At 40.2% G+C, this 12,161-nt stretch overlaps 1 protein-coding gene across 1 annotated transcript in view; it reads right to left on the bottom strand.

Annotated features, from left to right (window-relative positions):
• USH2A (usherin) overlaps nucleotides 1-12,161 on the bottom strand; it is a 642,051-nt gene that overhangs the window by 385,833 nt on the left and 244,057 nt on the right. The window contains exons 26-28 of the mRNA XM_059717779.1: nucleotides 6,490-6,763; nucleotides 482-685; nucleotides 275-355 (exon numbers count right to left, since the gene is read on the bottom strand). Coding sequence (XP_059573762.1) covers nucleotides 275-355; nucleotides 482-685; nucleotides 6,490-6,763 — 559 coding nt within the window. The remainder of the gene's footprint in view (nucleotides 1-274; nucleotides 356-481; nucleotides 686-6,489; nucleotides 6,764-12,161) is intronic.

Below are 12,161 nucleotides of genomic sequence, written 5' to 3'. Positions count from 1 at the left end.
AATACAACCCTTTCAAATTCCTTGCCTTCATACAGTTAGACATAATCTAAAAATACCACCTGGAAATAGATTGAGAAAAAGTGACTACTTGCTCATTTTATAGCTATAACATAATACTGATATGGTATTCATCCAAAACATCAAGAATTTTTGGTTCCCATTAAAAATATTGCACAATTTGTACTCTTCAATCAGAATTCTTATGGTGTGATTTCCTCTGGCCTAACATAAGATAATGCAAAATAGAAATATACAAATCTAAAAACCATGTTACCTGATTCTCTTGTGCGACCACGACTCCAAGCACTAGGCACTGATCCAACCTCATTTGAGGCAACCACTCTGTATAGGTATTCTTCAAGGGTGTGACGGGGAGAGGGGGAGCAAGCGAGAGAGAGAGAGAGACAGACTGAACATGAGAACACATTAATGCAGAATGAAATAAAAATGTACTATTTCATTTAAGGAACCAACGAGTTACCCGTAAATGGTTGTAGACCACTCTCATAAACACTCTGCTCTTTTCCTCGGTACACTGGGATGGAGTCATTTCCCCTGCAGTTAACAACACTGTCAGTTGATAGGCATCCATCCAGATTGACTCTGACAGCACTGCTGGACACAGATGCCAAGTTAACGACAGCACCTCGTGTAAATTTAACATCCTTCATGCAACCACCGAAACCTAGCAAATAGTAAGGGATTAGTATCACATAAAGGGCTTCAGTCATTAATTAAGAATCATTTTTGTTCCTAGCAATGCCACATTTTCTGTAATAAGAAGAATTTGGTGTAAATGTTAACTTTCAATTTATGTTGGAGAAATGATTTCCCCCCTACCCCCTTCTTTTTACATGCTAAAATGGACAGGACTCCCTAATGTTTCATTGTTTAATTCCTTTTGTAATGATTATTTGATTCCTACCTGGATTATTAAGCACTCCATCATGCAGAAAAAAACTTTTGTTTTGTCTCCTATGTCCCTATATTCAAAACCATTATGATAAAATAAGTGCCTAAAACTGATGTTGAGATTGGGGGTCCAGCCCCCTGCAATTCCCTGCTCATTTTTATTTTCTCAATGTACCCACAATTCCTTGAACTACAGTGGGTTTAGGGATAGCAAATGTACTAAAGAATCTGGAAAGCAAAAGCATAACAGATATTATTTTAACTGGAATATACATTATACTGTATTTGAAAACATAGAACTATAACATCAGGGTTTTAAGTGGCTTGAATATTAGAAATATTTCTCATTGCCTACATTATTAATGTTGATATTCACAGAAAAGGCATTATGGGAGCCATACGATTTTCTATGATTTAATATACAAAGAAAATGCACCTCAGCAATGCAAAATAGTATTGTAATCTGCATATGATACAATGATGAGCGGTTATATTATAGTGAAGACTATAGACCCAGATCCACAAAAGAACCTATTCTGCCTGTGTCCCAGAAAACTATCCACAAATTCTGTACCCAACCTGAAAATCCACAGGCACTCACATTTTTACCAGTAAAGTTTACATAGAGGCTAGATCCTACCCTACATGTTAGGCACGTAAGTGGATTTTATTCTACCTGCCCCAAGTTGCTGAAAAACATATAAAGTAAAACGAGTATGTGTCCTTCTCCTATTTGTTGATTTTAGTGATGAATAGGAAGAAAAAGAAGAAGGAGGAAAAGAAGAAGGAGAAATAGAAGCAGCAGCAGCAGCAGCTTATATTGCCACACTCATATGTTGGGAGCATGGGGACCAGAAAACCAGCAACAGGTGCAATGGTCAATATCAAAAAGACCTTGGACACCCAAAGGAAGGCCGTAAGAGCATTCATGCGTGATGTGATCAGCTGTCTGAGTTTGAGCACCACAGCTGCAACCAATGTTGTTGGAGAGGCCTGAAGAGTGCATGCTTGACTTAGACCATCCAACTCCTGTTTTGAGATGGTTAAGAGCAGTCCAGGTCCTGATAGGCAGCTTCCAGCCTTAAGGGTGGAAGCTGATGTTGGGGATAAAGTTCTTTAGCTGCAGTTCTTATACAGCATGTTGGCTGCTCCAGTGATGGGAAGTCAATGCTATAGGTGATGTGCCATCTGCAGATTCAATGAGCTTATTGGCCTGAGTGGGGAATGGGTTCTGAGACTTCAGGTGGTAGTTGGTTTTCTGGCTTGCAGCTACTAGGCTGGAGTGCAAATAAAGGTTTGAATCTTGGGCTTTGAGGCCTAGAGCCAAGGTAAAAGCATCTCTGGATGCTTGTTTGGGTTTTTTGGGTTGTTTTTTTTTTTTGGGGGGGGGATGCCTGAGAGTAAGCAGTCAATTGGAGTTGGCGTAAGGCACCCAGTGATGGTCCTCATGATGCTGTTAAAGCTGGAATCCAGTAACTTAGTCTGCATGCTCCAGCCCCATACTGGTACACAGTACTCAGAAGGAGCATTCACAAGTGCCAAAATGGAGGTGCAAAGTATTTGGAAACTTGTACCCCAGGTAGTGCCAGCAAGGTGACAGATAAGAGCTCCTCTGCTATTAAACTTACCCTGGACCCCTTCAAGATGCTGGCAGTAGGTAAGGGTCCAGTCCAACTTGACTCCTAGATACATGATGATGTGAGTATGTTCAAGTGTCCAGACTCCAATCTTGAATTTTATTTCTTTCTTTGCTTGGTTATTTAGGTGGAAGGCTGTTGTACTGTTTTAACAAGGCTGAGCTGGAGACACCATTTACACAAGTAATTGGCAAGGGTGTTCATGTCTGATGTCAAAGTGGACTCAGTGGCTTCCCACTGGTCGCTTGATTTGGTAAGAGCCAGGTTATTGGCATAGCCATACTTCTTGGACTGGGTATCAGGTAGGTCAACAATGTACACATTAAAAAGCAATGGAGAAAGTACTGACCCTTTCAGGACACCATTCTTGAGACTTCTAGGGTACCTTTCCTGTCCATCAATGGTCTTCAGAGTGAAACTGCAGTTCTGAAGCATTCTGTGAATTCTGCGAATTGCCTGTCAGGAATGACAGGGGGGGTGGGGGTGGAGCACTGCCACCCATCATCCCATGCCACCACCACCTCCCAGGGGTAGGGGGAAGGAAGGGGCAGCACCCCATGCCGCTGCTGCCTTCGTTATTATATAAGAATAATATAAGAATAATAATAAGCCCTTTATTATATAGGAATTCTGTCCTTTTATTGTAAACCACCCTGAGCCTCTGTTGGGAAGGGTGGTATATAAATAGAATAAATAAGTGCATACATACATAACTACCTTTAAAATAATCCAGTTGTAAGAGCACTCATCCAGGAAGTAGAAGACCTCAGTTCAGTGCTCTCTTCAACTGCAGGGGTTCCAAGTAATTTCTCTTACTTCTCTAGAGCATACCCTAACCACAAAGTTATAAGGCTAGGCTGGGGGTGGACAAAATAGTGGATCCAGCCGGTAGACGGACTCCATTTCCCAGAAGCCCCTGCCCACATGGCTGGGGCTGATCTCCATGGAGCCCACAGCTGCAGCTGCACTGTGACAGCAAGGTTGGGGTTGCCATGGAGACCAGCCATCCTGCCAGGCTGTGTGGCAGGGCAGGGTAGGGGGCTGTTCCAGAGCCACTGGGATTTTGCAGGGGGGGCAGCTTGGTTGTGGCCAGTGCAGAGCTGCAGTCTGCATGCTCCAAGCAAGGGTGCGCAGGCAGCAGATTGTGGCTCTTCCTTGGCTTGGGACCATGCTGTCACCACTGCAAAGAGCCAGGGCAGAGTCATGATCCACTGCCTGCACACCCCTGCCCAGAATATGCAGGCTGCAAATCATGGCTGTGCCCTGGCCCTGACCAAGCTGCCTCTATTACAAGATCCCAGTGGCTCCAGAGCCATCCCCTGCCTTGCCCTGCTCTGCCATGTGCCTGCTAGTAAGGCTGGGGCCAGTCTTCATGGCAACCCAAGCCTTATGCTATTACAGCGCAGCTGCGACTGGGTTCTCCATGGAAACCAGCCCCAGACATGTAGGCAGGGGCTGCTGAGAAACGGTGTCCACTGCTGGCTGAACCTAGCCCATGGGCCAGACTTTGCCTGCCCCTGGGCTAGGCTGACATGGGGTCTTTCTTCCCCAATCCTCCCATTGAAGCTATGCCTTATGCAAGAATGAATACAAGATTCATGGGAACAGATTCATGAGGGCAATAACTCTAGAGAGAACAGTCCTAGGTTCTGGCCACCATTTATGCAAAACCCCCCAAACTCTTACATCTCCCACCATATACCCCCTGCCCACTCCTGTTTTATGAGAATACATTTTCCTATACCTAGGGTGTGTGCCTAACACACTGTACAGTTATGCTCCTTTCTAGTTTCATTTCTGCTTACTGCTGCTCATCACTATCATCATTTGATTGGCTCACACTGAAAAAAATTAAAAGGCTTCATCTGAGAACTGAATAAGGTTAGATATAAGTTTACAGTATGCATTTAAGTAAAAAAAAATAAATGTGAGTGCCAAAAGTTGCTCATGTGTATACATCTAGAAACCTAAGGAAATGGCTTCATTACTGAGCATCTGTGATTCCCAGCTGAGGTTAGTGAGAGCTTTAACATATATACTTTAGACACCAACTTTTGGCCCAAAAATTCATAGATCCCTGTCCTGAAGGCAGTGTGTGTGTGTATCAACTCTGGAGCTGTGCCATCTAGTACAGCTGGTAACATGTAGTATTAACAGGATACGAAGAATATTTTGGTTTGGTTTGCCCCCACCTTTCCTGCTCCCCCTCCCCCCCCCCCCCCAAAAAATGAACAATCTAAGAATTGTAGTGCTTTTAATTGATTTTAAGCCTCCTACAGCTGTAAATTTAAAAACTAATCAGATTTGCTTGTTTACCTATATTCAATATCAACACATGTATTGAAACCATCTGTAAAGTTCAAGTTCTGAATACCAACACTGAAAACTTCATTATTAATCTACTAATTGTCATTTGTTTACCAATATCCAAAAAGAAACTGTGAACAGCAAGAGCTTCATAACAGGACTCATAAACCAAAAGGAGGCCAAATATCACAGGGTCAAGTTTATGACCATACTGCAGACATTTTGCATTTAGCTGATCTTTGGCTGGGGACCATGAACAGCAGGTTATAAAATATAACAACTCTGTGCTGTTCTGTTTACAGTGGCAATTATTTCTGTTCCAGAATTGGAGAAATTCAAAAGTTGGTTAAACACACCCTTGTCTCCACTCTTCATGGCCCTGTGCCAATCACAGCTGATCAACCCAGAACATCTGACATTCAGAATGCTGCATTCAATGAAAACTCTGCCTTTCTTCAGCATTGCTGGGAAAGGATTAATCAGCTCTCAGCAGTCACTACATGTAACAGCATCCTGCTCTATGATAGCATGCCAGTGATTTAATGCATCTGTCTTGCATTTCATTGGCTGAGCATATTGTCACTCCAGATCCTGGAGGGGACTTTTGTCAGTGGACTCTGTGAAAAATCAGTCTAAGCTGGTTCTCTCCTAAAGGCATTTCTTACTCTTCTGCATGTACATCCTACAAGTAAATGTTTATTACTTCTCTGATTCAGCTCTTTTGATTATAACTGCTTAAGTTGATATCACTAGAGTTGGGGAATTTTAACAATCTAAAGAAATGGGAGTGGTCATCTACAAATCATATACCATGTTTTTCTAATACCTATAATATTTAAATTAAAACAGTTTATTTTCATATAGAATAAAGATCAAATCTACATTTAGTTCCTACATGGATGGAACATTTTTCCTACCCAGAATACTGTGTGATAGATAGTATGGTTTTCTGGATAATACAAGAGTTGGGGTGGAAGAGAAATTATATATAGCTCCTTCCTCTTTAAGTGTCCAGTTTACAAAAAGGGTACAGACAGACCAATCTCAATCAAATCTAACACTGCTAACTAGGAGCAAATGATATGTAAATCAAGAGGCTGTCATCTCAGCCAGACCAGGTTAGACAAAATCTAAGATCCATGGCACATATTCACTTAATGGCATGATGGGATCTGTTCCCTGATCCCCAAATTTGTGCCTCCTGCCATGGCAGACATTCATAGCAGGACATACAATTTTGGGACTGGAGATCAAGTCCCAGTTGTGCTGTTACTGCATGGTGGGAAACCTTAAAAAAAAAAACAACAAGACCATAAATAATGATTTAAAGCATCAATCTTATTCGTCCAACAAGAGCATGTTCTGTCCAGTCCAGAGTCTGACACCACCTGCCTGAGACAACTACAAATTTTATTAGAATGAATCTCAACCTAGTAATAGCTTGTCATTGTTTGTAGTTTTGCACCATAGGCAGATAAGTTCCTGGGCCAAAAGAGTGTTATATTAATCTTTAAAAAGGGGAAGTTCAAGACAGTCTCACTGCATATCTGTTTGACTCAGTGTGAAGGCACCTATTTATAGAAAAAATGGTACCAGTTCTTAGAACACAGAAGTTTTCTTTGAAGTTACTTACCTTGCTGTAGCCCCACGTCTTTATAGGAATCCTCTAATTCAGATGGAATTCCTCCTATGTAGACTGGAGAGTTGACTTCCAGCTGCTGAGCATGGGGCTCCAGCACTTGCTCTTTCAATTGATTCATGTTTGCTGAAACCACCGAGCCTTCCTTTTTAACAATTACTTTCTTCCACTTTCCATCACAGTAAGACAGCCCTAGCCAGAGATTCACTTGTGTAACGACAACACCAGTTTTTAACAGGAAGCTCAATATTCCACTCTTCAGCTCAGTCTGTATTTTAAAATAAAAAAGAAAGATTTAAACAAGAACTGCAGACAGAGAGGAGGAAAAGGTCAACATGTCTCAGATGTTTAAAGAAATTCAGCTGAATGAAGGGTACATAAACATTTTTTCCTTCAGGTAGTTGGACTGCACACTAGTTAGCAGAGGATACAGCAACTCTAGTAAATAAATTCATACCTTCTAATGACACAATATGATGTGTATCAAGGTATTTCTTGGGGTTTTTTTCCCCTTAACCTATCCAGGACTTCAGCATCAACACTAGTATAACCAAATGAAGAGGAAAAAAGACAACTTAAACTATTACAGTTTCTGTTTGACTTTTTTTTTGAAAATGAGAAAACATAATTTCTTCTATCAATTAAATTTTTTGGAAGAATGTGACAAGACAATGAGGAAATGAAGTGTCAGAGCTGATTAAGTTCTCTTTAATTGGCTGGCGAACTCAATTTCAAATTTCTACATTATATATTGATTCCATATTTCATCCTTATTGTTGTAAATCTAAGTAAAATAATTGTTTCTGTATGTGCTGTTTGAGATTAACATGTCAATTTTCTAATAGGAATACATTTTACCTAAATTTTCATTGTGGAAGTAAAGTTTCCATATGCTTTGCAGACAAATTCTTTATCCTAATTGGCAAGGACATACCGGCTAGTATTTTTCAGATTCTAAATTGGTTAGTACAGAATACTGGAAATTTTAAATAAGGAAGTTGGGGGAAAAAATTGGATAAGCTCACAGAAAAGACATTTCAGGTTCCATGCCAAAATCTTATTAAGTGAAATAAGAATGATAAATTAAATATACATTTTAGTATCCTTATTGATAAGCTGACATTATACTTTTTCAGACACTGAGAATGCCAATGCTACCACATTACAATATTTATATTTTGATTGTAATTTAATAACCGTAGCCCCAGACATACAGGGAGCTGCTACCCTGGTTCTTCAAAATGCTGTCATCAGTGTGGATCCCATCAGAGGCTACACATTCACCAAAAAGTCTTACTTTGGAGGGAAGGGGGGTTATAGCTAGGCCTTTGGGTCCTCTCACAATAGAAAGTCTTTGGTAGCTATGGACTCTAAAAAGAAGGGTGAAAATCAGATCAACAGATCCACTGTAACAACAGCAGCTTGAAAAATCTTAACTCTGGTAGGATAAGTCACCATTCTTATTTTACACATGCATCTATGTGAATCAAGCTCTAGGTGACTGGCAAGCAACATCCTCTAAGGATAGTGAAGATAAAGAGTTTCAGCAACATCAGCTGAATATCAGTGGTCTCCCAAATCTGACATCTGTCCTAACATCCAAGTCCAGCACACAGTGCTTGACAAAGGTCAGTGGCTTACTCCATGCTGCCACTTTATATATTCTTGAAGCAGGAATGCTGTTTGTGCTCTAGCACAGAGATATCCATGTCAATATGCTTTGTGAAGAGATGGTCTGTCTTGTAGAATGCCCACCAGTGACTAGGAATAAACAGGATAGCAGTCTGAACTCTTTAGTCCTCCCAAAGTAATAGAACAAATTCGTGGGTATATCAAATATGTGCAATTTCTTTTCTCCTGCTGCTGTGGGTGGCCCTTGGAAGAAAACAGACAGTTTGATCAGTTTAGATAAAATTATGTTCACTTAGAAATGAATTTCAGATGCGGTCTTTGTACTGCTTCACCTGTATAAAACATTTTATGCGGGCTTCGTCATAATTGCCTGAAGCTCACTCACTTTTCTGCCCAATGTAATGGCCTTGAGTGACATCATCTTCAGAATGAGACAGCATTTAAAGCATTCTGAAAGAATTTCAAAGGGGTGGAGGTGGGGGGGGGGGGTCCTCAGGCAAGAGTGGGTTCTTTGCTGGTGGACAATGGGGCATGAAGACACGTCGTATACACAGTTGTCCTGGTAGATGTCAAGCTGAGATTCCTGCAAGGTAGACCTTAATAGAGATGAAGGAGAAGCTTCCCTGCTTTGAGTGCAACAAGTAGTCAAGAGACTCTCCCTCCACCTGAAGAAGTGTGTTTGTGCCCAAAAGCTTGGAAAGAACAATTTTTCCAATTATTTACTTAGTCTAATACAAGATATCACATCTACCCAAAGAACCTTGTCTACCTATGCACTTAGACGAACATAGCTACAACCAACAACCCTGTAAGTCAGAGGTTCCCAACCACCAGGTGACAGCCAGGTACCGGGCTGTGAAGGATTGACTGCCAGGTCATGGCATGAGCTCCCTGCTTGGACCCTCATCTGTCGGGAGGAAGGCAGCTGGCTCTGTGCACCCCACCCTGCTTGTGTGTGGGTCTGCAGTATAAAAAAAGTTGGGAACCACTGCTATACGTGGTCAAAAACTTTTTATATCAAAGCGTAGATAAATATTGGGTTGCCTGTATTAAGAATTCAATTTAGAGAAAACACTTTAGAAATAAATATTTTCCTGCTATACATCAGTATTTTAAAAGGATATCATGGTACTCATGTAGTCAACCACCATACTATCAGATGAAGTGACATTCACCCTGAATAGAGTATCTGACCATAGTGTACAGAGATCTGATCCAAGTACGTATAACAGGAGTTGGATCAGAGACTGAATCAATATCTGTGGGTAGACCTGTCATTCAACAACAGTCTTGTCTAATATAGATACCCAAAAAACACAGTCATCTTTATTTTTTTTTTCATCTTGTTATCAACCTAGAAATCAGAGGATTCAATAAGAATTAATATGAATATAGAAAGCAAACAGCTATAATAATTCTGAGCCCTTGCCCTCTCTGAAACAAAAGATTTGGTGTTGACTTTGGTGATGAACAGATCTGTTGTAAAGCTTCCCAAAGCAAGAAGATCAGTTCTATGACAGACTTTCAGAGTGATCACTTCTGGGTTGCTGCTAACTTCTGAAAAGTGAAAACTTATTGGAGTTATTCCACTTTGGATACATTGGGCACGTCCCAACAAGTGTGCACATGCAGGGGCACACATTTTTTCTCCTGGTGTCAAAGAAACCCACCAGGCTGCTAATTAGCAATGCAGCAAATGGGTATACATGCACTGTGTGTGGTTTGCAGCACCTCAAACAGGTTTGAGGTGCCACAAATTATGCATGCGCACTCATCAGGATGCCCAGACCTCAGTGGCTTCCAGACAAAGAAGAGATAAGCGTGCAGTTCCTTGCTTACGTTAAAATGCACTGTATTCCCCAAAGAGGTCAATGTGACCTATGCGGCATACACTAGTGGTAATGGTTTGATTCAAGCTGGCTGACCCAATTCTACTCCCCAGCCATTTGGCATGGAGTGCTCAAATTTCTCTCCTTGAAGTTGCATTCCAAAGACAAAGGAAGAGGAATCTCAACACCAGGGAGAAATCCATTGCCAATGAGATAGAGTGGCACATATCCTTTTTAAGAGTTCCCTCTTCAGTATTGAACATGCATTGGGAGAAGATATTGATTTTGCCAAGTCAAAGTCATACAAAGCCTGCATAGAGCCCATAGCACTTTTTCTCCTGCAGCCATATTAATTTTTTTTTAATTTTGGTTTATATTTGTTTTATCTTTTGATTTATCATACATAATAAGCAAGAACTGAGGTACAATCACAGCTGTTCCACCCATTATGTACTAACTGCAAACATGAGGTGGCATGCAAAGACCCAACAGCCATTGCTGTTAAAAAGCCTCCAACATTATGAGCACGTGACCTCAACACTGATGCCTGCTGAGAGAAGAAACATGAATTTTCACTCACCATCTCATAACCCCTGTTTTATGTTCTTGCCATTTTCACTCTTCCAAGAGAAAAAGGGGAAGAGAATATATGCCACATATCATTCTGCAATGAGACTTCAATATTACCTCTTTAATGATTGTATTGTTCCACCTATTAGGGTTTGTTTAGGAAGAAAGATGCAGCTGCTTGTAGTAAATAACATATTATAATAAAAGGTAATACACAGTGACAGGGGCTACATTTAAAAGAAAAAGGGCCAGGTTTGCGAAGTGTGAAGTAATGATTCTAAGAATACCAAAAGAATGAGTCTGCAAAATGGTTCCTAAGCAAATTGCTCCAACTTCTCAACTTTTTCACTGATGGAAGCTTATCTTGAATCAGCATCCTGACAAAGGCACAACAGCACAAACACAGCATGCTATGCACTTAATTTCTACTCTCTAAAATCTTCTTTTTTTGTGAAAGTAAATATTCAGAGAAACCTCCTGTCATCCTCATTATGTGCATGAACAGCAAGGACCTGGAAAATGCATTTCACTATGTAACCCTCCATAGCCTTAAGAATATAATGTTATTGAGGTCAGAATGAGGTTAGATGGAAATGTTTGATTGGAGCCAAGAAGGATGCTAAAAAAAGTATTTAATCATACTTTTTGTGTGCATTAATAACCAACTGACTATTTATACCTAACCTGACTAAAACTAAAAATCGAGATTAAAGTGAAAAATTATTTGGTTAGCTTACTTTTTACATTTTGGTTAGCTTGTTTTTGTACCGTTTCCCCTCTGTAGTCAGAAGGTCATTTTTCTCCTCTTTTTAGAAGTCTTCCACACAACCAGGGAAGATTTTTTTTTTAAACAGGAAAATATGGCTGTAACTCATAAAAATTATCAGAACCTTTCATAGTATCCCAAAATTGCTTGTAATTCCAATGTTAGAAATAACTACATTCCAGTTTACTTTTCAGTCAGAAATTAGAAATATCTTAGAATCAATACATAGTGGTTTTGTTACTATTTTCTGGTGTATGACATGAGTTTAAACAATTAAGATGGAAGAAGAAAATTGTTAAATATATATAGAGGAGTTAAAATAACAACTCAGACTAAATATAATAACTGCCTTATAATGATAAACAGAGTAAACATTATACTATACTATAAACAAAATACTATTTTCCTTGATACAAGGAAACATCTCAGTCAAGCACACCTCTATGGCCCCAAACCTTAAATACTTGTCATTATGCATAGCATACTCATGCAAGCTGTACCATTGACCCTGTTATTTTACCCATATATAAGCATTTGCAGGACTGGGTCTTAGTCTGTACAGCTTTTAATGCAGTGAGGCCGTGATCCTGAACCCTAGCAAGTACTGCAATAGTAAATATTGGGTTGGTGCAACAGAATAAAATTAGTCTGATTTCTAGCACTGAAATGTAATGCATTTTCAGCATTGTGGCTATTTAAAGCAGGGGTTGGGAGGAAAGCAGACAGATGCAAAGGAACACACAGATTGGGCAAAGCCATCTGTTCTGGATGTAAGTCATGCAAAAGGTAGGACCACAATTAAAGCTGAATGTGAGCAGGGATGGATTATGATCACAGAAGAAATTCTGAAAGATTAACAACATGTTGGC

This window comes from Alligator mississippiensis, chromosome 1, assembly GCF_030867095.1.
Source record: "Alligator mississippiensis isolate rAllMis1 chromosome 1, rAllMis1, whole genome shotgun sequence".
Taxonomy (NCBI): domain Eukaryota; kingdom Metazoa; phylum Chordata; order Crocodylia; family Alligatoridae; genus Alligator; species Alligator mississippiensis.
The sequence above is the reverse complement of the archived record's forward strand: the minus strand, read 5'-3'. Positions and strand labels throughout refer to the sequence as shown.